This window comes from Phycodurus eques, chromosome 11 (genome assembly GCF_024500275.1).
Source record: "Phycodurus eques isolate BA_2022a chromosome 11, UOR_Pequ_1.1, whole genome shotgun sequence".
Taxonomy (NCBI): Eukaryota; Metazoa; Chordata; class Actinopteri; order Syngnathiformes; family Syngnathidae; genus Phycodurus; species Phycodurus eques.
Window position 1 is genome coordinate 28,314,065 of NC_084535.1, and position 24,675 is coordinate 28,338,739.

At 44.3% G+C, this 24,675-nt stretch overlaps 1 protein-coding gene across 1 annotated transcript in view; it reads left to right on the forward strand.

Annotated features, from left to right (window-relative positions):
- The window catches only part of piezo1 (piezo type mechanosensitive ion channel component 1 (Er blood group)), a 190,040-nt gene that overhangs the window by 38,828 nt on the left and 126,537 nt on the right, over positions 1-24,675 (forward strand). The window contains 5 exon segments of the mRNA XM_061691070.1: positions 775-916; positions 7,572-7,785; positions 10,788-11,001; positions 16,297-16,468; positions 23,643-23,744. Of these exon segments, the coding sequence (XP_061547054.1) occupies positions 775-916; positions 7,572-7,785; positions 10,788-11,001; positions 16,297-16,468; positions 23,643-23,744 (844 nt within the window).

The window sequence follows — 24,675 nt, forward strand, 5'->3', positions numbered from 1 at the left end:
CCATGGGAAGGGGGACCCACGTTACCCTTCCGGGCCGTGCCCGGCCAGGCCCCACGGGTGCAGGCCCGGCCACCAGGCGCTCGCCTTCGAGCCCCAGGCGCTCGCCTTCGATCACAAAAGACATAAACAGCTTCATTAAAATCATATAATTTACATTACACAATTTATATTTGTTGCCCTTCGAACTCTGCGGATAAATGATCCTAACGACTCATTAACCCATTGCACTCTTGTCGTTATACAATTGTAATAATGGTATAGACATGCAAAGACACACTTTCACAAATTCATATTCATTCAAAAATCATAAATAACATCATTTATTTTGCTGTCTGCTATTGTGTGAATGCAAAATGGCTGCCTGGTTCTGGCACTTCAGCTCACAGATCCCTCTGGTGTCTTGCAACAATATAATTAGGATTTCTCCAGTGGGCTTAATCGGAAAGTGGGAAGTGACAAAGAATGACCCCAAAAAAGGAACTATGAAGACACGAAGATGCATTTGTGTTAGTTGTCATGGAAAAGGCACGTGAAGCAATCGGAGAAAAATCATTTGGATTTTCAAAAGGAAACTCGGTTCTTGATCAAACTGTATGAAAATTACCCATATAAGCTCATTGAAAGGGCGTTAGAACATTGTTAGCAAATAGTGTTTCGTTTTTTGTTTTGACTAAATTATTATCTTAAAAATTTCGTATGCTCTATGTACTGTAGCTAAACCTCCAATATTTGAATACACAATACAGTATGAACAAATGCATGTGTTTTCGTCAGGCTTCCACTGGAGGATCCTTGGACTGTATTACGCCTTCTGTGTCCTGACCTTGTGCTGTGTGGGATTTCTTTGGTAACCATCATCCTTTGCAGAAGATTGGTCACGAACCGAGAAATATTGGCTCCGGCCAATATTACAACAGTAAGTTATCATGTGATTTTATCACTAAAACTATTCTCAAAATAACTGGAATTTTGTCATGACAGTAAAAAAATAGGGATGGGATGGTACTCGGTAACTCCTTATGGACTGTGGTTTTTCAGTTTTGGAATTCACTTTGCATTGACGTTGTGTGTTTGTATATATATATGTGTGTGTGTGTGTGTGTGTGTGTGTGCCTGTTGGGCTTTCCCGCTCTTAGTCACTGCATCAAGCAGATGCTCATGGATGCAGTAAAGCTTAAAACCACTCGCAACGACAGGAGGATTTGATCGGTGAACATTTTAAGAAGCACGAGCTTCATTCAAATCACCGCTGTGGTTCAATTTCAGTTTCACTTTTCAATACGAGGGGGAAGCGAAAAATGTTGACAGTCAATTTAGCGCTTGCTTCGAACATGTCTCGTACTTTTTAAAGAAGCACAAGCAATCTGACCGAAGTTTTCTTGTGTTTGTATCTTGATATAACGTTGCTGGACAAGCAACGGTCGAGCAACTTGAACAGGTAACGTCAGAGAAACAACAAATGCTTTTAAACACACGTACCGTGCCACTTAAGATAAACACAATAAATTAAGCATTTATTGTTGAAGGAAATATGTTAACCGTTATAATTTAAGTGCCGTAAACATTCATTAATTTTGTAAGCTATTGGATAATCGGATTGTTTGAGGAGTCTAATCGGGCTTGGAAACGTGTCGTCACGCTGCGTTGTATCATGGGCAAAATCGTCATTTCGGTCTCTTGTTTACAACTGAAGGCGTGCTTGGTCATGGTGTTGCCTCGCTGTTAAATTCCTATTTTGTTATTCTTAACTTAAGTATGGCGAGCCTTTGCTGTGTTACTTGGAGCAGCACCTGGTCACATGATCGCAAGGGGAGGAAAAAATTCGACAACGGACTACGATTTTACAACGGTGGCAAGAAAGAGGGAAGCCAGTTAGTTTCAGATCATGTCGGATGGCTTTGATGTCAGCTGTAAAATGGAAGAAAAAAAAAAAAAAGCTGACCTACGACAGTATCATGACAACGAAGAGAGAGGCTGCTTACCTTTTGAACTCAAAATAGTCAATTTCCCTGAGGCGTATAGATCCGATGAATTTTTCCTGGGAGGGCTCGCCGTCGCTGTCGTCATAGGCTGTTTCGTAGTGGTTAAAAAAAATCATACTCTGTTCTTGAGTAATTATTTCATTGTGTAATTTTTACTCTTACTCAAGTAAAAGTTTTCACTTTGACTTGAGTCACATTATTGTCAAGTAACAGTACTCTTACATTTGAATACAATATTTGGCTACTCTACCCATCATTTTGGCCACTCTACCAATAATTCTCTGCTACAATGTTTTTTTTGGTCACCTTTTTCATCAGAATCAGAATCAGAATCATCTTTATTTGCCAAGTATGTCCAAAACACACAAGGAATTTGTCTCCGGTAGTTGGAGCCGCTCTAGTACAACAGACAGTCAATTTACAGAACACTTTGGGGACATAAAGACATTGACAAAAAACAATTGTGCAAAAAGATGCAGAGTCCTCTAGCACTTAGAGCAGTTCGAACGACTAATATTGCAATAGTCCGGTGCAATGACCATTGTGCAAAGGGCGCTGAGACTTCAAGGAGCGTATGCGGTTTAAAGTGACGAGTAGTGCGATCATCTGGGACAATGTCGGTTGTGCAAATGTTACAGATACTCCTCAATCAGTGTGCAAATGGAGCAGATGCTACTCTGGCATGAGTGGCCAGTATATGCAAATAGTGCAGCATGGCGAGACAACTACAGTGAGTGCACAAGTAATACATAATACATAATTGGCCCCACAGAAATGTGACAACGAACTCAAGTCAAAAAATTGCCAGCTTGTTGTAATGGAATTATAGGTTAGGTGTTTAAGAAGTTGATCGCAAGAGGGAAGAAGCTGTTGGAATGTCTACTAGTTCTAGTTTGCGTTGATCGGTAGCGCCTACCTGAGGGAAGGAGCTGGAAGAGCCGGTGACCGGGGTGCAGACGGTCCGAGAGGATTTTGCACGCCCTTGTCTTAGTTCTGGCAGCGTGCAAGTCCTCAATGGTGGGTAGGGGGGTACCAACAATCCTTTCAGCAGTTTTGATTGTCCGTTGCAGTCGGAGTTTGTCCTTTTTTGTAGCAGCACCAAACCAGACTGTGATGGAAGAACACAGGACCGATTCGATGACCGCTGTGTAGAACTGTCTCAGCAGCTCCGGTGGCAGGCCGTGCTTTCTCAGAAGCCGCAGGAAGTACATCCTCTGCTGGGCCTTTTTGAGGACGGAGTTGATGTTGTTCGCCCACTTCAGGTCCTGAGAGATTGTAATTCCCAGGAACTTGAAGGTCTCGACGGTTGACACAAGGCAGCTGGACAACGTGAGGGGCAGCTGTGGCGAAGGATGCCTCCTGAAGTCCACGATCATCTCTACCGTCTTGAGCGTGTTCAGCTCCAGGTTGTGTCGCCCGCACCACAGCTCCAGCCGCTCCGCTTCCTGTCGATATGCAGACTCGTCACCGTCCTTGATGAGGCCGATGACAGTGGTGTCATCTGCAAACTTCAGGAGCTTGACAGTCGGGTTCGCTGAGGTGCAGTCGTTCGTGTAGAGAGAGAAGAGCAGCGGAGAGAGGACACAACCTTGGGGCGCCCCGGTGCTGATGCTGCGTGCGGATGAGGTGGCCTCCCCCAGCCTGACCTGCTGTGTCCTGCCCGTCAGAAAGCTGTAAATCCACTGGCAGATGGCAGGTGAGACGCTGAGCTGGAGAAGCTTGGTTGAAAGGAGTTCAGGGATGATGGTGTTGAACGCTGAGCTGAAGTCCACGAACAGGATCCTCGCGTAGGTCCCTGCACTGTCGAGGTGTTCTAGGATGAAGTGCAGTCCCATGTTGACTGCATCATCCGCAGACCTGTTCGCTTGGTAGGCAAACTGCAGGGGGTCCAGCAGGGGACCTGTGACACTCTTGAGGTGGTCCAGCACGAGACGTTCAAAGGACTTCATGACCACAGATGTCAAAGCGACAGGCTTGTAGTCATTCAGACTAGAGATTGCAGGTTTCTTGGGGACTGGAATGATGGTGGAGCGTTTGAAGCAGGATGGAACTTCGCACATTTCCAAAGATCTGTTAAAGATCTGAGTGAAGACTGGAGCGAGCTGGTCCGCGCAGACTTTGAGGCAGGATGGGGACACATGGTCCGGTCCTGTTGCTTTGTTAATCTTCTGTTGTTTGAAGATGCGTCTCACATCCTGTTCATGCCTTTGGTGTTGGCATGTCTGATTAAATCATTGTCATTCAGTTGCGCTGGAATGATTAATGATTAATTTGTGAGAATGTGTTCACAGTGGAACCTCGGGTTACGAAGGACCCTCTTTACGAACAATTCGGGTTGCGTCCAACGTTTTCGTAGAAACCTTACCTTAGTTACGTATTATTTTCAGTTTCCAAACGGTCTTGGTATGGATGAACGGAAGGATCTATGTTGTGCTTCTACTCATGGTGCGTGACAATCACTGACTTTGTGCATAACGCTTGGATGTGAGATGAAAACTAGCTGTCTGCGCCACGGCGTAAGGCAGAAATCTGTTCCATTGGAGGCGAAAGTCCCGCCTCCTCGATCATCCAATAACAAATCGAATAGCATTTGTGCTCTGAAATCATTTCACAAAAATCCCAAAATAATGCTATTTACAGTATGCATGTTATTTATTGAACTGTAGTTAATGTCGTTAATGTCACCGGTTAATGTTGGCGTAATCACGTCAAAATAGCTCTTCACCATGTATTCACAAAGTACAAGGTACTTTTATTGTCAAATCTTCAATATGCGTAACACATACATCTTGAAATTGAAGATTGAAACTACGGTACTCAAGGGCCCGCAGTGCAACAAAAGACAGTACATTGATAAGTTAGGTGACAAAACCCCAATGCTGCCAAAGTGGCTGGTGCAACCCAGAGTCTGGTGTGAGTGTGTGTGCGTGTGTGTGTGTGTGCGCGCGCACATGTATTGTGTGTGTGCATCTACATGTTTGCGGTGCGTCAGAGTTCAGGTGGTTTTGTTCCGAACCCAGTCACACAAAAGAATGACGCAAGTGTTGGATTTTAGCGAAAATTGTATAATATAAAAAGGGGTTTCTACAGGATAAAACACAGACAAAGAAAAAAAAAAATTCACACAACCGCACGCACACGCTTTGTAAACCCTCACTATATATGGTCGTGCTGGGGTGCTTATTAAATCTTTTAAGCAGACCAATGTGTAGCGGACATGCTTCCGCAACCTGAGGTGCCACAGTATCTCCTCCACAACTTGATGAGCTGCATTCTTCCAAGCCGCCCAGCTGTGCAAGACGACCTCCAAGGAGGCCTGGCGTATGTCAATACTATCGTCACATATAATCCCAATTGTGCTCTCTCTCTCTCTCTTTCTCTCTCGCTCTCTCTCTCTATCTCTGACTCAACGCATTAAACGCTCACATTATCAGCTTTAGCCCCGCAAGACACAATGTCCTATTCCCCTTTTTGTGCACCTATTTTTCTTTCTGTCACCATTAGTCGTGTTTCCTTTTTGTAATTAGACCCCTCTGTGTGTTTCCCTATAGATCCCTCATAGATTTCATTAAATACTCTATAAAATTCCACCCCTTGTTGTGTTTTGTGTGTGTTTTGAGTTTAATCATGAGTTTAATCATCTGTCATCTAGGATTTGTATTTGCTCAATGTAGCAACATTCATATTATGAAACTGATAAGAGGTCACTTTTTCTTAAATGTGATACATATTAAAAAGAGACGTGGTAAATTAGTTTGATTCTGACGTTAAATGTGTGAACACAGGCGTTCTCCTTTGAATAATGTATTTCTTAAATAAATGACGTCTTATCCAATGCCAATATACGCTGCAAATGAAGACAGCCTTGGGAAAGGGTTTGACCTGAACTAATTAATAGCGATGAAAGAAACCAAACCAACTGTGGTCCCACACAAGTCAACAAAACCAAGAGCAAAGGAGAAAGCCGAAGACATGAAGAAGAGAGTATTGACAGTCCATCCATCTGGGGAGGGCTGTCAGACCATTCTCGAAAGATTCCAGCTCCTTACATCCACGGTAAGACAAATAATTAACAAGTGGATTGTCTTCAACAGGACAGCAACTCTGCCAAAATTGGACGCCTATCAAAACTATACCCAGAAACACCAGAAACAAAATAGGTAAAGGCTTACCCAGAAATCACCTCTACAGAGTTGCAGATCTCTCCGGCAGCATCTCGGATACAGTACATGTGTATGCATCCACTATGAGATGAACGATGAATAGCCATGACATTTGTGGGAGCATTTCTAGAAGGAAGCATCTGCTCTCAAAAAAGAACAAATCTACCCTTTTCAACTTTGCCATGGAGTACTTGGACAATCCAAAGGCCTTGTGGAAGTCCTTTCTCTGGACAGACAAATCAAAAATGATTTGGTCACAATCAAAACCACCATGGTTGGAGGAAAGCCAGCACTGCATATGAAGTAAAGAACCTCCTCCCAACAATGAAGCGTGGTGAAGGTCTGGGGCTCGTTTTCCACTTCTGGACCTGGACAACTCCGTCGTATGTTAAGAGCCATGAATTCCCAGGTGTATTAAGAAATTCTTGACCACAATCTCCTGCCATCATTCAGGGAGTTGAAACTGAGAAGGAAATGGATTAAAAAAACAAGACAATTAACTCAAGCATTCCAGCAAAGGTACAAAGGAAAGGCATCAGAGAAAGAGGATTTGTATTGTGAATTGCCACAGTTAAAGTCTGGCCCTTAATCGAATTGAAATGTCGTGGCGAGACCTGAATAAGTTGGTGCATGCCAGATGCCATCCCAAACTCTCTCAACTGGCTGAGTTTTGCAAGAACTATTGGGCAAAAATCCCCATAAACAGATGTGAGAGACCGGTTAGTGGTTACAGTTAATGTCTGGTTGCAAAAGCAGGCAACACAAACTACTAATAGAGGTTTTACATACTTTTGCACAAGTACAATTATCAGTTTCTGTTGAAATGAAATCATTTTTGTTGGATGAAATCATGGAAATATATCTCTTATTGTCCGTGTGTTTACTATTGGGAAGGTGTGCTTTACAAACTGGGATTTGGATATATGTTTAACAAGGTTAGTTTGATGTTTGTTACAAAAAGAGTGACCATATCAGGAGGGTTCGCGATATATCACAATATAAGAACCTAGCAAAAGAAAGAGGAGACTCTTCTTTCACCAGAAAAAGTGTTTCCGTTCTTTAGTAATCAGCAGAAGAACATTAAACAGTAAGAAAACAAGATTTTTGTGAAAAGACACATCAAGCAGAACAGGGATGCTTTGACAGTGATAGGTTTTGTTTTTGTGAATCATCAAACGATAAAAAACAAAAACAAGACAGAAAGCGCTTTTGATGGCAAAATAATAACCGTAAAGTTATACAACTAAAAAAAAATACGCTGTCAGTGACACTGACTCAGCACGTCTTGAGTCGAATGACGGTGGCTTCAATGGCCAGATGAGGCCTGCGGACTGCATAATGCCTAGTTCTGAAATAGTGTTACACTTCAACACTTTATTATTTCATACAATAAACATCCTCGTTCTTTCCCCCACTTTGAACATAGATGCGAGATGAAGGAACCGATGACGAGAATGAAATCGAGGAAGAATCAGAGGATGAGGATGAGGATGAAGGAGGATCATTTCCCGGTGACGCCACTCATGACTTGTCAACTGCAACATTAGCCAAGCAGCTGGCTGAACGTCTGAAGGCCGTAGTCCATAAAGTACTGCTGGACCTTGGGAGAATCTTTGCCATTAGCCTACTTGCTCTGGCTGGTAGGACCTGCATAAGCCGTCACACTCACACATGCTAAAAGAGAAGGAACTAGGTTTTAATTCGTTCATACCAAAGTATGAAAGATGATGCTGATAAGAGAGGAGTGAGAGAGGCATTATTAGGCATCCCACTCGTGTTCTAGGCAGGACACGCCCCGCTGCAATGTGACGACCTGCAGGACATGCAGCTCTGCAATATAATTGGCTGCTGCTTCCAGGTACGACATGTCCTCCTGCTTCCAGTCATGAAAAGAAATATCTGACTTCAGTGTGGCGGTGTTATTATGAATCCCACTAACCGTATCGTTCCATAATTTGTCCTCTCGTTGCATCTGCGTTGGCTGCTTTTCCCGTGATGCAGCAGCCAATCATATTGCAGTAGGGCGTGTCCTGTGTAGAACTCGAGTGGGACTCGACGCATGAGAGAGACCCTTGCATACCATACGAGGGGCAGTCAAAAACGAATGATCCCAGTTTAATGTAACCTACTAATTATTTTTTTGTTTTTTCCCTGAAATTTTCACGGTTTGGAGTTTACTTGTTTTAAATATCCATCCATCCATTTTCTGAGCCGCTTCGCCACACAAGGGTCGCGGGAGTGCTGGAGGCCATCGCAGCTATCATCGAGCAGGAGGCGGGGTCCACCCTGAACTGGTTGCCAGCAAGTCGCAGGGCACATACAAACTAACAAACCATTCACACTCCCATTCACACCTACTGGCAATTTAGAGTCTTCAAGGAACCTAGCATGCATGTTTTTGGGATGTGGGAGGATTCCGGAGTGCCCGGAGAAAAGCCACGCAGGCACGGACGGGGAGAACATGCAAACTCCACACAGGAGGGGCCGGGCTTTGTACCCTGGTCCCCAGAACTGTGAGGCAGACGCTCTAACCAGTCGCCCACCGTGCCGCTTTGTTTAAAATAAAAAATTCAAAACAAAAAATTGTTTAAGGCAGTCGTCGACCATTTTGGAAATGAGGTCATTGTTGGATGCTTGTTAGAATCAAGAGAGCTGTTGTTGAATTTCTTGCTTTGGAATCATCAGTAACATTTTCAAAATCTTCCAAATTGTGCATGGGGACGCTGCAATAGGCAAGAGCGCCGTCGAAAAAGTGGGTGCGCACGATCGCAGGCAAAGAACAAAAGCCTACTTTGAGTGACCACCGTGGCAAGCAAAGGAGTGGCAGACCATCTTCATCAGTTATTCTTGGGAATAGTGCGAGGCAGCTAGGCTCGAGGCACTAATCAGAGAAGATCGGAGCGTCATCGTTGATGACATCGCTAAATTTCTGGGAATAAGCCAGGGAAGTGCTGCGAAGTGTCACAAAGGTGATGAATCTTTTCTCAATCGTATCGTGGCTTTTTGACTGTGCTGGGGCCTATTACAGTGTCCCCCTTTTGAAAATATTGCGCAAGAAATTCAATCACTGCTCTCTGCTTCTGATGAGCATCCAACAATGATCTCACTTCCAAAATGGCTGACCGGAAGAGGACAGTTTTAAACAAAACTTTAAAAAATAAATAAATAGATAAATAAAAATAGACCTTCCAACAAGTATTTAAATTACAAACCATGAACATTTCTGAAATAAATATAGTAGTTTAGTATATACTTAAAAGAAAGTATTAGCAGGTGAAATAAATTGGACACACAATATATCTACCTTTCTCCTAATCATCATGTCAACTAACTCCCTAGCTTTTTGTGTCATAGTCCCAGCATTCAAAGTCCCAACTATCAGTTTTAGGTCTTGTGTTTTCCAAGTCTTTTTGTTTTTAAAACCGTTAAACCACGCTCAAATATGTCAAATGTAAATAGAGCGGACTAAGATGTTCCCGTTGCAAACGTTAAAACAAGAGTGTTAATGGAGCCATCTTCTTATACACACTCAAAACAGCGCTTGATTGTTCATTTAAAGTGAATGATGTATATGTATGTATTGTTCTGTGTCTTTACTGTCACTACCCAGAATTTGAGTGTGTTCATTCAAGTAAACTAATGTAAAGGAGCATCATTGACTTTTGAAGGAAATGCAAACAAAAAATGTCGAGGGTATTGCGTCCCGAGCTGATCTTTGAGATCAGATATCGGTCCGATGTCAGCAAAAAATCGAGTATCGCATTGGACTGGAAGTAAAATGTCCGATTTTACCACTCAAATACAAGTGAAAATTTGCATCGAACTCACTTAATCACAAAAGAGTCCCAAAGGGCTTCACAAGCCTACAGTTGGCAATTATTGACGACTGATCTAACTCCCCCAATCGGGCAAGAAAAAAACTTAAAACCCCATTCAGGGGAAAAAAGAAACCTTGAGAAGAGACCGTAGATTGGGGGATTCACCCTTCAGGATGACCGGGCTTTAATGGATGTCAAGTGGGCAACATTCATCACATAGTATGGTGCTGCACAATGTTAATTAAAATGGCATAAGAGTCTATTTATAGAGATAAAAAATTACACAGCTAGATGCCTTTGGGATGTGATTCTGCCTCAGGAGCTAGCCCGATAGGTTGGAGCAGAATCCTCCTTCGCAAAGACTCATCTTGGACTTCTTCCAACTCGCATCCCAGTTGGTCGGTGCAGAATCCATACAGCAACAGCCTCAGATTCAGTCATCATCACTTAGCCCCTCGCCGAGCAGTGGAGCAGAATGTATAGTTTGTCGCTGTGTTCTATCGAAAGAACTACGTGTGTTTTTGGAGTCCAGCATAGTACCAGGTAGCCTTAACCTGACAGACTTCACACCTTGCTAATCACCTATGTCCTAGTCTGCTCTATTTTGTGCTGTCATGGACAGTACTCTGTTTGTAGAAAGAGTGATAACACCTTCCCCGTTAGGGTGAAGGCTGTCCTTCCTCCGTCTTTATTCCGTGGTCGATACAAACCCTAGGCAGCCGCCGGTTAAATAAGAATAATCTGCTAAACCTCTCATCATTGCCTCTCACAGACATGTGTGGAAATATCTTGTTTTTCTGATAGCAGGCCTTTTTTCTCTCTAGGAATCACATTGCCGTCTGCTTTCTCAGCCATCTACTTCCTGCTCTTCATTGGTGTCAGCACATGGTGGGCATGTCACCTTCCAATTAGCCATCTGGGTTTCAACACTCTGTATGTGATGGTCGGCTTCTTCACTGCTGGCCACCTTGTTTGTCTGTACCTATACCAGTGTCTTCTGGCCCAAGTTCTTTTCCCACCACACAGTCTGTGGGCAAGGTAAGATTATATACAGTACTTTTAACAAGGTAATCATTGATCACCTTTTAAGTCAATTCATCACCTGTACTGTACTATCAGATAGACTATCGATACAAAATCCACCAGGAATCCTTGGATACATCGGTTGTAGTGGTGTGAACCGGATATCGCGAGGCTAGGAATCGGTTGCCTGCCTGAGGCTTAATGCTTTTCATCTCGTAAAACAAGCGCGAGATGCCTCGCACTGTGCTCCGCAGGTAACGTTATGTTTACAACCAAACACAGCAGCGGTGGATACTAGCGACACTATAAAATACATTTCTCCGTAGCGTCACTATTTCAACATAAAATAGCTTTTCAGGAGTTAAGTAGTTTCCAGTAGAAGTTTAGCCATTTCTAAAGCTTTAGGATTCCAGCGAACCATAGGGAGAGCCATTATCCTCACATGGAGAAAACATGGAACAGTGGTGAAACATCCATGGAGTGGCCGGCCCACAAAGATTACCCCAAGAGAACAGCAATGACTCATCCAGGAGGCCACAAAGGAACTCAGGACAACTTCTAAAGAACTGCAGGCCTCCCTTGCCTCAGTTAAGGTCAGCGTTCATGACACAAGAATAAGGAAGAAACTGGGCAAAAAATTGCATCCATGGCAGAGTTCCAAGGTTCTGCCATGGATGCATTCAAACAATTCTGCAAGGAAGAGTGGGCCAAAATATCGCCACAGAGATGTGAAAGACTCCTGTCGAGTTATAGACAACACTTGATTTCAGTTGTTGCTGCTGAGGATGGCCCAACTAGTTATTAGGTTTAGGGGGCTTATTACTTTTTCACACAGTTTCAGGTAACTGAATAGCTTTTTTTCCTTAATAAATAAAACCACCACTTAAAAACAGCATTTTGAGTTCACTAGGGTTATATTTGTCTGATATTTACATTTGTTTTATGATCTTAAACATTAAAGTGGGGAAACTATACAAAAATATAAGAATTTGAGAAGGGGGCCAATACTTTTTCATGACAGAATGTGTGTGTGTGTGTGTGTGTGTGTATATCTATTTCAACGCTGCTTGGACTTGCAAGAAGTACTGGCGACATGGAAAGACGCAGAAATCATTTTGCTACATAAATCAGGCGATAAAACGGACCTAAGAAATTATCGCCCAATAAGCCTGGTCTCAACGATTTATAAAGTCTTTGCAAAGATATTGGACAAACGAATTGGAATCAAACTTAGTGAAGCACAGCCGATAGAACAATTGGGTTTTCGTAGTGGTTTTAATACTATGGACCACATACAGACAGTTCAACAAATAATCGTACGACACAACGAGTACGAAAATGTGTAGCTTTCATCGACTATGAAAAAGCGTCACCACGACTTTGATACTGCAGGCGCTGTTAAATCAAGGGATAGAGCCGACCTATATCAACATTCTACAATCAATATACAACGATTCCTCTGGTTCAATACGAATTGATGATGGAAGAGTGCGAATAAGTCAAGGAAAAGGGTCAGGCAAGGCGACACACTGTTTTTGGGAAAAAGGACTAAAAATTAATGGCGCTTATTTGAACCATCTTTGTTTTGTAGACGACATTTTATTTTCCTACAATGCTGAAGAACTACAGCGTCGTATTCAGGAATTCGAGTTAAAAATCCGTCGCTCAGATCTGAAAATGAACAAAAGCAAAACGAAGTTACTGTCCGCAAAACGATATCAAAATGGAGGACTATGTTCTAGATGCCGTCGACAACTACATCTATTTAGGCCAACTTTCCAACAATGAATGGAAATAAAAGCACTGAAGTTGAACGCCGCATAAAGCTTGCCTGTCAGGCTTATGGAAGGATTTTTGGTACGAATGCCAAAGTTATACAAACACTATGTGTAACCCAAAAGGAACATGGAATGCCAAATGTTGAAAATAAGCATTCGTGACAAGATGCAATTGGATAAGACAGTAGACACGAGTTACCGATGTCTTAAATGGAAATGGGCTGGCCACATTGCCCGAAGAGCTGACAAAAGGTGGACCACAGAAACTATCAATTGGATACCACTGGACACAAAGCGACCACGGCGAAAACCTAAAAAGTAGATGGATAGATGAAATCATTAACACACCGGAATACACTGGCAACAAATTGCAAAATGTCGTAGAAGTTGGAAACATCCTGCCTTCTGCACCTTCATTGGAGTCCAGCTGTGTTTGAGTATACTGATTGGACTTGATGAGGAAAGCCACACCCCTGTCTATATCAGACCTTACAGCTCACAGTGCATGTCAGAGCAAATGAGAATCATGAGGTCAAAGGAACTGCCTGAAGAGCTTAGAGACAGAATTGTGGCAAGGCACAGATCTGGCCAAGGTTACAAAAAAGGTTTCTGCTGCACTGAAAGTTCCTAAGAGCACAGTGGCCTCCATAATCCTGAAATGGAAGACGTTTGGGAAGACCAGAACCCTTCCTAGAGCTGGCCGTCCAGCCAAATTGAGCAATCGGGGGAGAAACGCCTTGGTGAGAGAGGTAAAAATAGAACCCAAAGATGACCGTTGCTGAGCTCCAGAGATGGAGATGTGAGAAAGTTCTAGAAAGTCAACCATCACTGCAGCCCTCCACCAGTTGGGGCTTTATGGCAGAGTGGCCCGACGGAAGCCTCTCCTCAGTGCAAGACACATGAAAACCCGCATGGAGTTTTCTTAAAAAAAAAAAAAAAAAAAAAAAAAAAAAACACCTGAAGTACTCCAAGATGGTGAGAAATAAGATTCTCTGGTCTGATGAGACCAAGACCGAAATCTTTGGCCTTAATTCTAAGCGGTATGTGTGGAGCAAACCAGGCACTGTTCATCACCTGTCCAATACAGTCCCAACAGCGAAGCATGGTGGTGAAGCATCATGCTGTGGGGGTGTTTTTCAGCTGCAGGGACAGGACGACCGACTGGTTAGAGCGTCTGCCTCACATTCCTGAGGACCGGGGTTCAACCGGGGTCCACAAACGGCGAAGGCGGAAACAGAAACGGGGCAAGCGCTGAGGTATCCGAGCTAGGCTTGCGGCTAAACCACACAAGCTGGCTATTCCCTCAATCGTGTTCGCCAATGTACGCTCTCTGGACAACAAGCTGGATTACATTCGACTGCTCCACTCTACTCGTAAAACTGTGGGAGAGTGCTGTGTTTTTGTCATCTTATAGACCGCTGGTTAAAGTCTCCCAACCAGTTAGGAACAGGTCTGAGTGTGGCCAGAAGGGTCCCTTGAGACACTTAAAGACTGTTTTGCCACCACAGACTGGACCATGTTCAAACAGGCTGCCACCTACAACTCTATCACAGACCTCCAGGACTACACAATGACTGTTACTGCCTACATCACCAAGTGCATGGATGATGTCACCACCACTAAGCCCATCACTGTCCGTGCTAATCAGAAGCCATGGCCGTCGGGGGAGGTCTACAGACTATTGAAGGTCCGTAACGCGGCTTTTAGGTCTGGGGATGAGGAGGACCTGAGGATGTCCTGTAGCATCAGGGAGGCCCAGAGGGAGTACTCCAGGAAGATCGCCCACCGCTTCAGTGACAGCAGTGACACCAGGAGTCTATGGCGAGGTATTCAGACCTTTACAGACGATAAACTCTCACCACAGAACTGTAACAGCTCCACCTCCCTGCTAAATGAGCTGAATGACTTTAATTGTTCGCTTTGCGGCACACAACAGCAAGACTCCACCCCCTTCTGCTGACCAAGTGCTGACACTGACACGGGACAGCGTGAACAGATCTGCTGATAGAATCAACACACGTAAAGCCCCGGGCCCAGATAACATACCTGGTCATGTTCTGAGGGACTGTGCAACTGAACTCACAGATGTCTTCACGGACATCTTCAACACCTCCTTGAGTCAGGGTGTTGTCCCCACATGCTTCAAAGCCACCACCATCATCGTGGTACCGAAGAAGTCGTCGCTCTCCTGTCTCAATGACTACCGTCCGGTAATCACATAAAAATAGCTGTTCACACCAGTACTGTGTGAAAACTAGATGCACCAGTGCCCTGGAGCAGCCTGGCTAATGGACGTGCCTATGTGGTAGCCATGTTGGCAGGGGCGACGTTCCCATAGAAGACAGGACAATGAAATTAAGTCGTAACTTGCTCATTTCTCAACCGATTTTCACGAGGGTTACTGTTTTTTCAACGCCAAGACTCATGCAATCAGTGCACATTTGAAAAATGACAATAAATTATCAAAATGATGAAAAGAAATGTGCAGCCAATTGACCAACAGCAATTCATCTTTCAAATGACAATATGGTGTCCCACTTTCAGATTTTTTTACTTTTTGTTCCTGAACAGAAAAAGACAGCATTCCCTGGGTCGGTTTGTTGTCCCAAAATCAACTAATGTATTCGAAAAGAAACAGACAAAAGGGGAAAAAAACCCACCTGAATCCGAATTTTCCCATGATATTATGACTGTGGTCCCGGTGTCTTGAGATCATTAAAAAGCTCCTCTCATGTAGTTCTGGGCTGATGCCGAACCTTTCTCATGATCATTGATACCCCACAAGGTGAAATATTTCGAGGAGCCCCGGACCAAGACAGATTGACAGTCATTTTGTTTATTCCATTTTCTACTTGTAATTATTGCACCAACAGTTGTCTCCTCACCCAGCCTCTTACCAATGGTCTTGTAGCCAATTCCAGCCTTGTGCAGGTCTGTAAGCTTGTCGCTCATGTCCTTACAAAGTTCTTTGGTCTTGGCCATGATGGAGAGGTTGGTGTCTGATTGATTGATTCTGTCGACGTGTCTATATACAGATAATAAGTTGAGAAGGGTGCATTTCATACAGCTGACGAGTTAAGTTTAGGAGTACTTTCTTAAAGTGAGAGGACGAGTCTGTGGAAGCCAGTATTCTTTATTGCTGGTAGGGGATCAAATACTCATTTCACTTAGTGAAATGCAAATACAGTTTTTAAAAAAAATGTTTTTTTTTTTTAACTTTTCTTAAATGTGATTTTCTGGATTTTATTTGTCTTTCTCTCACTGTTAACATAAACCTACCATTAAATTATAGACCGCTTATGTCTTTGTCAGTGGGTGAACTTAAAAAATAATGATTTCTGCCACTCTTATCTTATAATTTAATATTTTTGAATGAATTAAATTCTTGTTATTATTAGCCAATTATGCCTCATTCTGAATGCAATGCATATTTTTCATGCAGTGTATCACAAACTATGCTTGTCAGTACGGTATCAGTGATGATCATCATTCTGATCACTCCAAATTTTCTTCTTTGTCTGTTCCTATCAAGGCTCTTCGGTCTGAAGGACATTATCAAACCTGGAAACTGCTCTACACCATATGACTTCAACTTTAATGCTGAATATGACTGGCCAGTTTATATCAACCCAGGAATACTCTTCCTTCTTTACATTATCTCAGCAATGGTTCTGAAAACAGGATGTCATGGAACACTTCACCAGGTATCTGTTTGCCTTGCCTTCTCTTTCTGGCTGAAAATTGAAATGAAATTTAGAGTATTTGATCAGTTTGCATGGATTAAAAGTTTGTAATTCTATGTCAGTCTTTAAACTTTATGCAATTATGTGTCATCGACGTGTCCCTGGGCGAGACACTTAACCCACATTGCCGATGAAAGAATGTGATTGGATGTTTGGTAGTGGTTGGAGGGGCCATAGGCACAGAATGGCAGCCACGGTTCCGTCAGACAGGCAACTGTGGCTTCACAAGTAGCTTACCCCCAATAGGGTGTGACTATGGAGTGAATGAATAGTGTGTGCAATTGTAAATCGTCTTTGAGTGCCTTGAAAAGTGCTGCCTAAATGTTATGCATTATCCAGTGCAGTGTAAGCTGGGCGGTGGCAGAAGGCGGCGATCCGATCCCCGGCTACAGAAGTTGGCTCTAGGGTGGTGGAATGTCACCTCTCTGGCAGGGAAGGAGCCCGAGCTGGTGTGTGAGGTCGAGAAGTTCCGACTAGATATAGTCGGACTCGCCTCCACACACAGCTTGGGCTCTGGTACCAGTCCTCTCGAGAGGGGTTGGACTTTTTTCCACTCTGGAGTTGCCCACGGTGATAGGCGCCGAGCAGGTGTGGGTATACTTATTGCCCCCCGGCTTGGCACCTGGACGTTGGGGTTCACTCCGGTGGATGAGAGGGTAGCCTCTCTCCGCCTTCGGGTGGGGGGACGGATCCTGACTGTTGTTTGTGCCTATGCACCAAACAGCAGTTCAGAGTACTGTAATAAGAGTGAGACCTGGAAGGGCGTGATCGGGAGGAACACCCCCCCCCCCCCGATCAGAACCCGAGTGGTGTTCTGTTATTGGACTTTTGTGCTCATCACGGATTGTCCATAACGAACACCATGTTCAAGCATAAGGGTGTCCACACGTGCACTTGGCACCAGGACACCCTAGGTCGCAGTTCGATGATTCGACTTTGTGGTCGTGTCATCGCATCGGACTTGCGGCCGCATGTCTTGGACACTCGGGTGAAGAGAGGGGCGGAGCTTTCAACTAATCACCACCTGGCGGTGAGTTTGCTCCGATGGTGGGGGAAGATGCCGGTCCGACGTGGCAGGCCCAAACGTATTGTGAGGGTCTGCTGGGAACATCTGGCAGAATCCTCTGTCAGAAGGAGTTTCAACTCCCACCTCCGACAGAACTTTGCTAATGTTCCGGGGGAGGCGGGGGACATCGAGTACGAGCGGACCATGTTCCGCGCCTCCATTGCTGAGGCGGCCGACCGGAGCTGTGCCCGTAAGGAGGTCGGTGCCCGTCGTGGTGGCAATCCCCGAACCCGTTGGTGGACATCAATGGTGGGGGATGCCGTCAAGTTGAAGAAGGAGTCAGTCTTTTTTGGCCGGTGGGACTCCTGAGGCAGCTGATGGGTACCGGCTGGACAGCAGAATGCAGCTTTGGTGGTCCCTGAAGCAAAAACTCGGGTATGGGAGGAGTTTGGTGAGGCCACGGAGAAATAATTCCGGACGGCTTTGAGGAAATTCTGGTCCGCCATCCGGCATCTCAGGAGAGGAAAGCAGTGCACCACCGACATTGTGTATAGTGGGGATGGGCCGCTGCTGACCTTGACTCGGGACGTTGTGAGTCGGTGGGGAGAATACTTGGAAGACCTCCTCAATTCCACCAACACGCCGTCCCATGAGGAAGCAGAGTGTGGGTTCTCTGAGGCGGGCTCTCCTATCTCTGGGTTTGAGGTCACCGAGGTGGTTAAAAAGCTCCTCGGTGGCAAGGCCCCCGGGGGTGGATGAGATTCGCCCGGAGTTCTTAAAGGCTCTGGATGTTGTGGGGTTGTCCTGGTTGACACGCCTCTGCAACATCGCATGGACATCGGGACAGTGCCTCTGGATTGGCAGACTGGGGTGGTGGTCCCCCTTTTTAAGAAGGGGGACCGGAGGGTGTGTTCCAACTACATTGGGATCACACTCCTCAGCCTCCCTGGAAAGGTCTATTCAGCGGTGCTGGAGAGGAGGGTCCGTCGGGAAGTCGAATCTCTCTCTCGAAGTCAAATCTCTCTCTTGAACCCCCTGATACGGGCTGTTCAGTCCTTGTATGACTGGAGTCAGAGTTCGGTCCGCATATCTGGCAGTAAGTCGGACTCGTTCCCGGTGAGGGTTGGACTCCGCCAAGGCTGCCCTTTGTCACCGATTCTGTTCATAACTTTTATGGACAAAATTTAAAGGCGCAGCCGAGGCGTAGAGGGGGTCCAGTTTGGTGGCCTCAGTATTGCATCTCTGCTTTTTGCAGATTATGTGGTTCTGTTGGCTTCATCAAGCCGTGACCTCCAACTCTCACTGGAGCAGTTCTTTCGGTTCGTGACCGAAAGAACAAGATCCCGGATACAAGCGGCCGAAATGAGTTTCCTCAGCAGGGTGTCCGGGCTCTCCCTTAGAGATAGGGTGAGAAGCTCGGTCATCCGGGAGGATCTCAGAGTAGAGTCGCTGCTCCTCCAGATCGAGAAGAGCCAGATGAGGTGGCTGGGGCATCTGATCGGATGCGTCCCGGACGCCTCCCTGGTGAGGTGTTCCAGGCACGTCCCACCGGGAGGAGACACCGGGGACGACCCAGGACACGCTGGAGAGACTACGTCTTTTGGCTGGCCTCGGAACGCCTCGGTATCCCCCCGGAAGAGCTGGATGAAGTGGCTGGAAGAGGGAAGTCTGGGCGTCCCTGCTAAAGCTACTGCCCCCGCAACCCGACCTCGGATAAGCGGTAGAAGATGGATGGATAGATGGAGGCTCAACTTCAAAATTTAATGTTTATTATGCACTATAATCATAAAAATAAGCACACAAGTCAACTTACCCTCGTTGTTGGTGACATCATGTCACACAGCTGAACACGGCACCTGACGAGAGCGGGATGGGAGGAAGCCCAGGTAGTTAGACGGTCTGCACTGCCCCATTCACTAGTATCAAGTTATCCACGAAGCCATGTTGTCTCTGGTGAAAGTTCACAAAACTATCCGTCGTAAAATGCGCACCGCAGAGTCGGGTGGTGGTGTTGATGTTCAGCTTGCCATCTGCGAGCGTCTTCAAAAAGTCAATCCATCGCTTTTTTATTCACGAGTATTCAATTTACCCACCAAGACGTTGTCTCTGGTCAAAGTTTACAAAACTATCCGTCATAAAATGTACACTTCGGCGTCAGGTGGTGGTGTTGTTGGTGTCTAAAGTGCTGGAGACAGCGCTATTGTGAAGAATTGAGAGGTAGGTCCTGTTTACTGATCAATTTAGTTTTTAACAGAAACACAAAACTGATTTATGTATATTTGCACTAAAGGAGCTTGAGATAAATACAACAGGCAAAACTCTACAATATTCATTTGCTACATTCATCTTTGATCTTGTTCATCATGAGAAATTAGTTTTAAAATTGACAAAAAGTGGGATCCCTGGCTTTTGAATTAGAATCTTGCTATATTGGTACTCACATCAGACAATGAGAGTGAGGTGAGGGAATATGACATCTTTTCCCTTTCATGTGTCCAATCGTGTCCATCAGGGAAGAATTCTGTCTCCCTTTCTTTTTAACGTGTATATGAATGATTTATCTCTGACTTTAAATGTTAGCGATACGGGATCTAGGATTGGTGACGTACGAATCAACCACCTGATGTATGTAGGTGATCGGGTCATTTTTAGCCCATGTAGCGCTAGCTCCAGCAGTTTATATGGGAATATGCACAGAGTATGGTGCTGATTTTTATATAAAATACAACGCTAAAAAGACCAAGATCATGATTGTCAGAAGTAGAGAACACTGGCAATCAAACTTTCTTGACTTCAGTCTGTCTGGCAATACACTCAGTGTGCGCAGTGAGATCACACATTTGTATTTGTATTCATAAAAATTAGAATATTTAAGTTTATATATTTCCATAATTCCATTAAAAAAGTTAAACTTTCATAGATTATAGATTCAGGGCCCACAATTTAAAGTATTTTTTGGTTTATTTTTACATAATTTGGACTTCCAGTTCATAAAACCCACAAAATCAGGAATTCAAAAACTTTGAATACTGTGAAGAAATCAGCCCAAATTTTGCAGGCCATAAATGTTTCAAACGGAGTGTCACACACCTGCACAGGTTTCCCCAGGTTTCATTAAATCGATTCAGTTTGGTTCAGTTGTCTCAGTTGGGTTCAATATGGAGAAGACTGCAGACTTGACAACTGGCCAGAAGACCAATTATACCCTCCATAGGATGGGTAAGCTACAAAAGTTCATAGCTAAGGAGGCTGGCTGTTCACAGAGTGCTGTGTCCAAGCATATCAATGGAAAGTCGAGTGGAAGAGCAAAATGTGGCAGAAGATGCACCAGCAAAAGAGATGACCGTGGGCTCCAGCGGATTATTAAGCAAAAGATTCAAGAATCTAGGAGATATCCAGAAAGAGTGGAATGAGGCGGGAGCCACAGCTTAAAAAAACACCACATTCAGACGCATCCGGGAGATGGGCTACAACTGTCTGGTTCCTCGGTTCAAGCCATTTCTTAGCCTGAGCTAACGTAGGAAGCGTCTCAACTGGGCCAAGAAGAAGAAGGACTGGAATGTTGGCCAGTTGTCCAAGGTCCTCTTTTCCTATTAAAGTGTGCCTTTCATTAAGGAATCAAGGTCCAAGGGTTTGGGGGAAGACAGGTGAAGAACAGAACCCAAGCTGCTTGAGGTCCAGTGTGAAATATCCACAGTCCGTCATGATTTGGGGTGGAATGTCCAGTGCAGTGCAACTCTGCTTTCTTAAATCCAAGGTCACCACAACAGTCTATCAGAATATTTTAGAGGACTTCATGATTCCTTCTGCTGAGGATCTGTATGGAGAAGCAGATTTCATCTTCCAGCAGGACCTGGCCCCTGCCCATATGACCAGAAGCCCCAAAACCTGGTTTGATGCCCATGTCATCACAGTGCTTGACTGGCCAGCCACCTCGATGGATCTAAACCCCATTGAGAATCTACGGGGTATTATCAAGAGGAAAATGAGGAGCACCATACCCAAAAACAAAGAAGAACTGACAGTAGGCATCAAGGAAATCTGGGTTTCACTAACTCCCAGGCAATGCCACAGGCTGATTGCCTCAATGCCACGGTGCATCGAGGCAGTGATTCAAGCAAAGGGATTCCCCACCATGTATTCAAGATTAACATATCGTTTTGAAAGTACTATATTTTGATTGATTTTATGTGACTCTAGTTCTTTTTTTTTTTTTCTCCCAAAACTGGGAAGTAAATACAAATTCAAAGAAATACTTGAAATTGTTTCAATTGTGGAAGTATTCGAAAACTCACAGTTTATAATGACAGCATGAGGCTGCTGCTAAGAGCCTGGAGAAGCTCCAGTGCAAGCCAGATGTTTGTTAGTGTCGGGGTACCTGCTTTGCTTGCTGTACATGATCTGATGTGCAGATTTACGTGGAGGTCAGTAGGGTTAGAAAATGACTTAATCAATGCTTTTGTTAACCCTGTATGCAGTTCTGTCAGATTTTATTTAAGACAGTGGAGCCACTGGAAAACATGGTTTTATGTTGGATACTGAATAGGCATTCTTCCTCGTATTCTTCTTGTTCAAGTTCTTCTTGTTGTTCTTATTATTATTCTCATTATTATTAGTATTGTTGTTTTAAAAAAAATAATAATTTCATGTTACTCTTTTCAATTGTTTTCTTTACTCTGTGATATGGATCCCTGTGGGTCTGAAATAAAGAATAAAGTATTTGTATACCGGACTTTACCAGTAGTCAAGAGGGCTGATGAAATAATCCCAGACATCAAGCTGTGGTCTCCAGAGAGCATTGACAAGTTACAGTTTGCAATAGTCCATTAAAATCAATGTGGTGAAGGAGATGGTTTCAACATACAGCGGTGACTTGAGATACAAGTTTAATTTGTTCCGTGACCACGCTTCTAACTCAAAACACGAGTATCTAACATCATCTTTTTTCATTTAAAATAAATGGAAATGTCATTAATCCATTTAAACCGCCTAAAAAAAACCTAACAGAAATTGTATAATGTGTTTAAAAAAAAAAGAAAAGAAAATAGAACTCTGCAATATTGTACTCCATATAAAAATGGAGTAACAAAATAATTAAATAGAATGTAAAACACTGAACAGTTTGTGCATCCTGATTTAATGGTTTAATTCAATTCATTCTGCTGCGCCTTCTGGTGTGTCAGCCTTGGCCACCCGGGTTAGGAAAACACCGTTATACAGATAAACAAAGCAGAGTGTCTCTTCATTTGTCTGTATTCGCATTGTCACTATTCTCAGCGACTCGATAAACGTTTTTTTTTTTTTTTTTTTTATTTTTTTTTTTTGCAACACCGTATTTGTTGTAAAAATTAGATAATCAAGGCTAATTATTAGCATGTCAATGGCTAGCATTAAGCTACCGGGTGTTGTTTGGTTGTTTTAAATATGCAACGTAATTCTCCGTTTTATGTTTAGTTTGATTGGCAGTGTCCTTAAACAGCTTGAGGCCTCATCTTTTTGAAGAACTGTTCACTATTTGACGAAGTGCTGCTGATTGTGAAGTGAGATGAGTTGCGTTTACTGCCGTCACACAGCGCTCGGATCTCAAGTTTGTGCTTGCAAGTCAAAGCAAAAAATCGGTCAAATGACCGCTGGTGTCTCAAAATTCAAGGGTCACTCTTGTCTCAAAGCACCACTGTATACTATATCTTCTTTTGTGTGGACAGAATTATTCCCCAAAAAAGCAATCACATCATCAAAAACCCTCCCAGGCCACTGACTCCCTCGCCCCTGGTGACCTCCAACTTGTTGTACTGGCCAATCGATAACGGTGCGGAGGGGGGGCATTTCCGCCGAAAGTAATGACCGTCCCAAAAGTATGCACTCTGTGCAATGCCCCTAGATTACACCACTCTGCTTGATCGGCAACGCCGGACTTCCAGACATTGCGCCCGCCCACCCTCGACTTGAGTTTGGCACCTGTGTTAACATGCTCAGTGAATGTCACAGGATTTTCTGACGTCTCACGTTACATCATGCATGGTTTAAGATCCAAGTTTTCTTTGACTTTTTATTTAACTCCAATTTATAATTCAGACGTTTTGGAGATGGTATTATAGTTTATCATTGTACCCCCACCCCTTTCCTTAGGATGAAGACAAGCAGCAGCAGCTCAAAACTGCAAATGAGGAGGAGATGGTGGAGTTGAGCTCCTGGAATCAAAAGAGTGATGACTGTGAAGATGACACGCAGGTAAATTCATGACTATATTTGCATTTGTAATTTTAAACATTATTCAGTTTTTATTGGACAATTCAAATCTGTGATGATTTAAGGACCGGTTTTCTGTTACCGTGTAACAACAGATCAAGGCTGGGAAGAACCGATCGAAGCCGCATGGCTGGCTTCTATGATTGGGGGGGGGGGGGGGGCGCCGCCATTCTCACGGCTCGGCGTACGCTCGCGCACGTGTTGGCAACAAAGGGGGGGGGTTGGCCGAAGCCGTCCCGCAGGTGGGGAGATGTTAGCCAGGAAGGGCAGTGAGCCAAGAAGACGAGCGAGAAGGTGGAAGTTAAGGGTTAAATACCCAGGGGGCGTGTCTCAGGGACAGGAAGTGGAGAAGACCACACCCATCAGCTTATTACAGAGGATCAGAAAGCGGACGCAAAAGTGGAGTTGGTTTCATTATTGATAAACCTATCGACAATTACGTTACCTGCGTCAAAAGTATTTCTGACAGAATCGCCACATGTACCATCTCTATTAGAAAGTGTTACTCGCTTCAATTGAAATATCTATCCATCCATCTATTTTCTGAGCCGCTTCTCCTCACTAGGGTCGCGGGCGTGCTGGAGCCTATCCCAGCTATCATCGGGCAGGAGGCGGGGTACACCCTGAACTGGTTGCCAGCCAATCGCAGGGCACATACAAACAAACAACCATTCGCACTCACATTCACACCTACGGGCAATTTAGAGTCTGCAATTCATGCATGTTTTTGGGATGTGGGAGTGCCCGGAGAAAACCCACGCAGGCACGGGGAGAACATGCAAACTCCACACAGTTGGGGCTGGGGATTGAACCCCGGTCCTCAGAACTGTGAGGCTGACGCTCTAACCAGTCTATTAGCAATCAAACAGTCATGGGTGACTTTGACGCCAGTATTGGCCTCAATTCTGGCAAG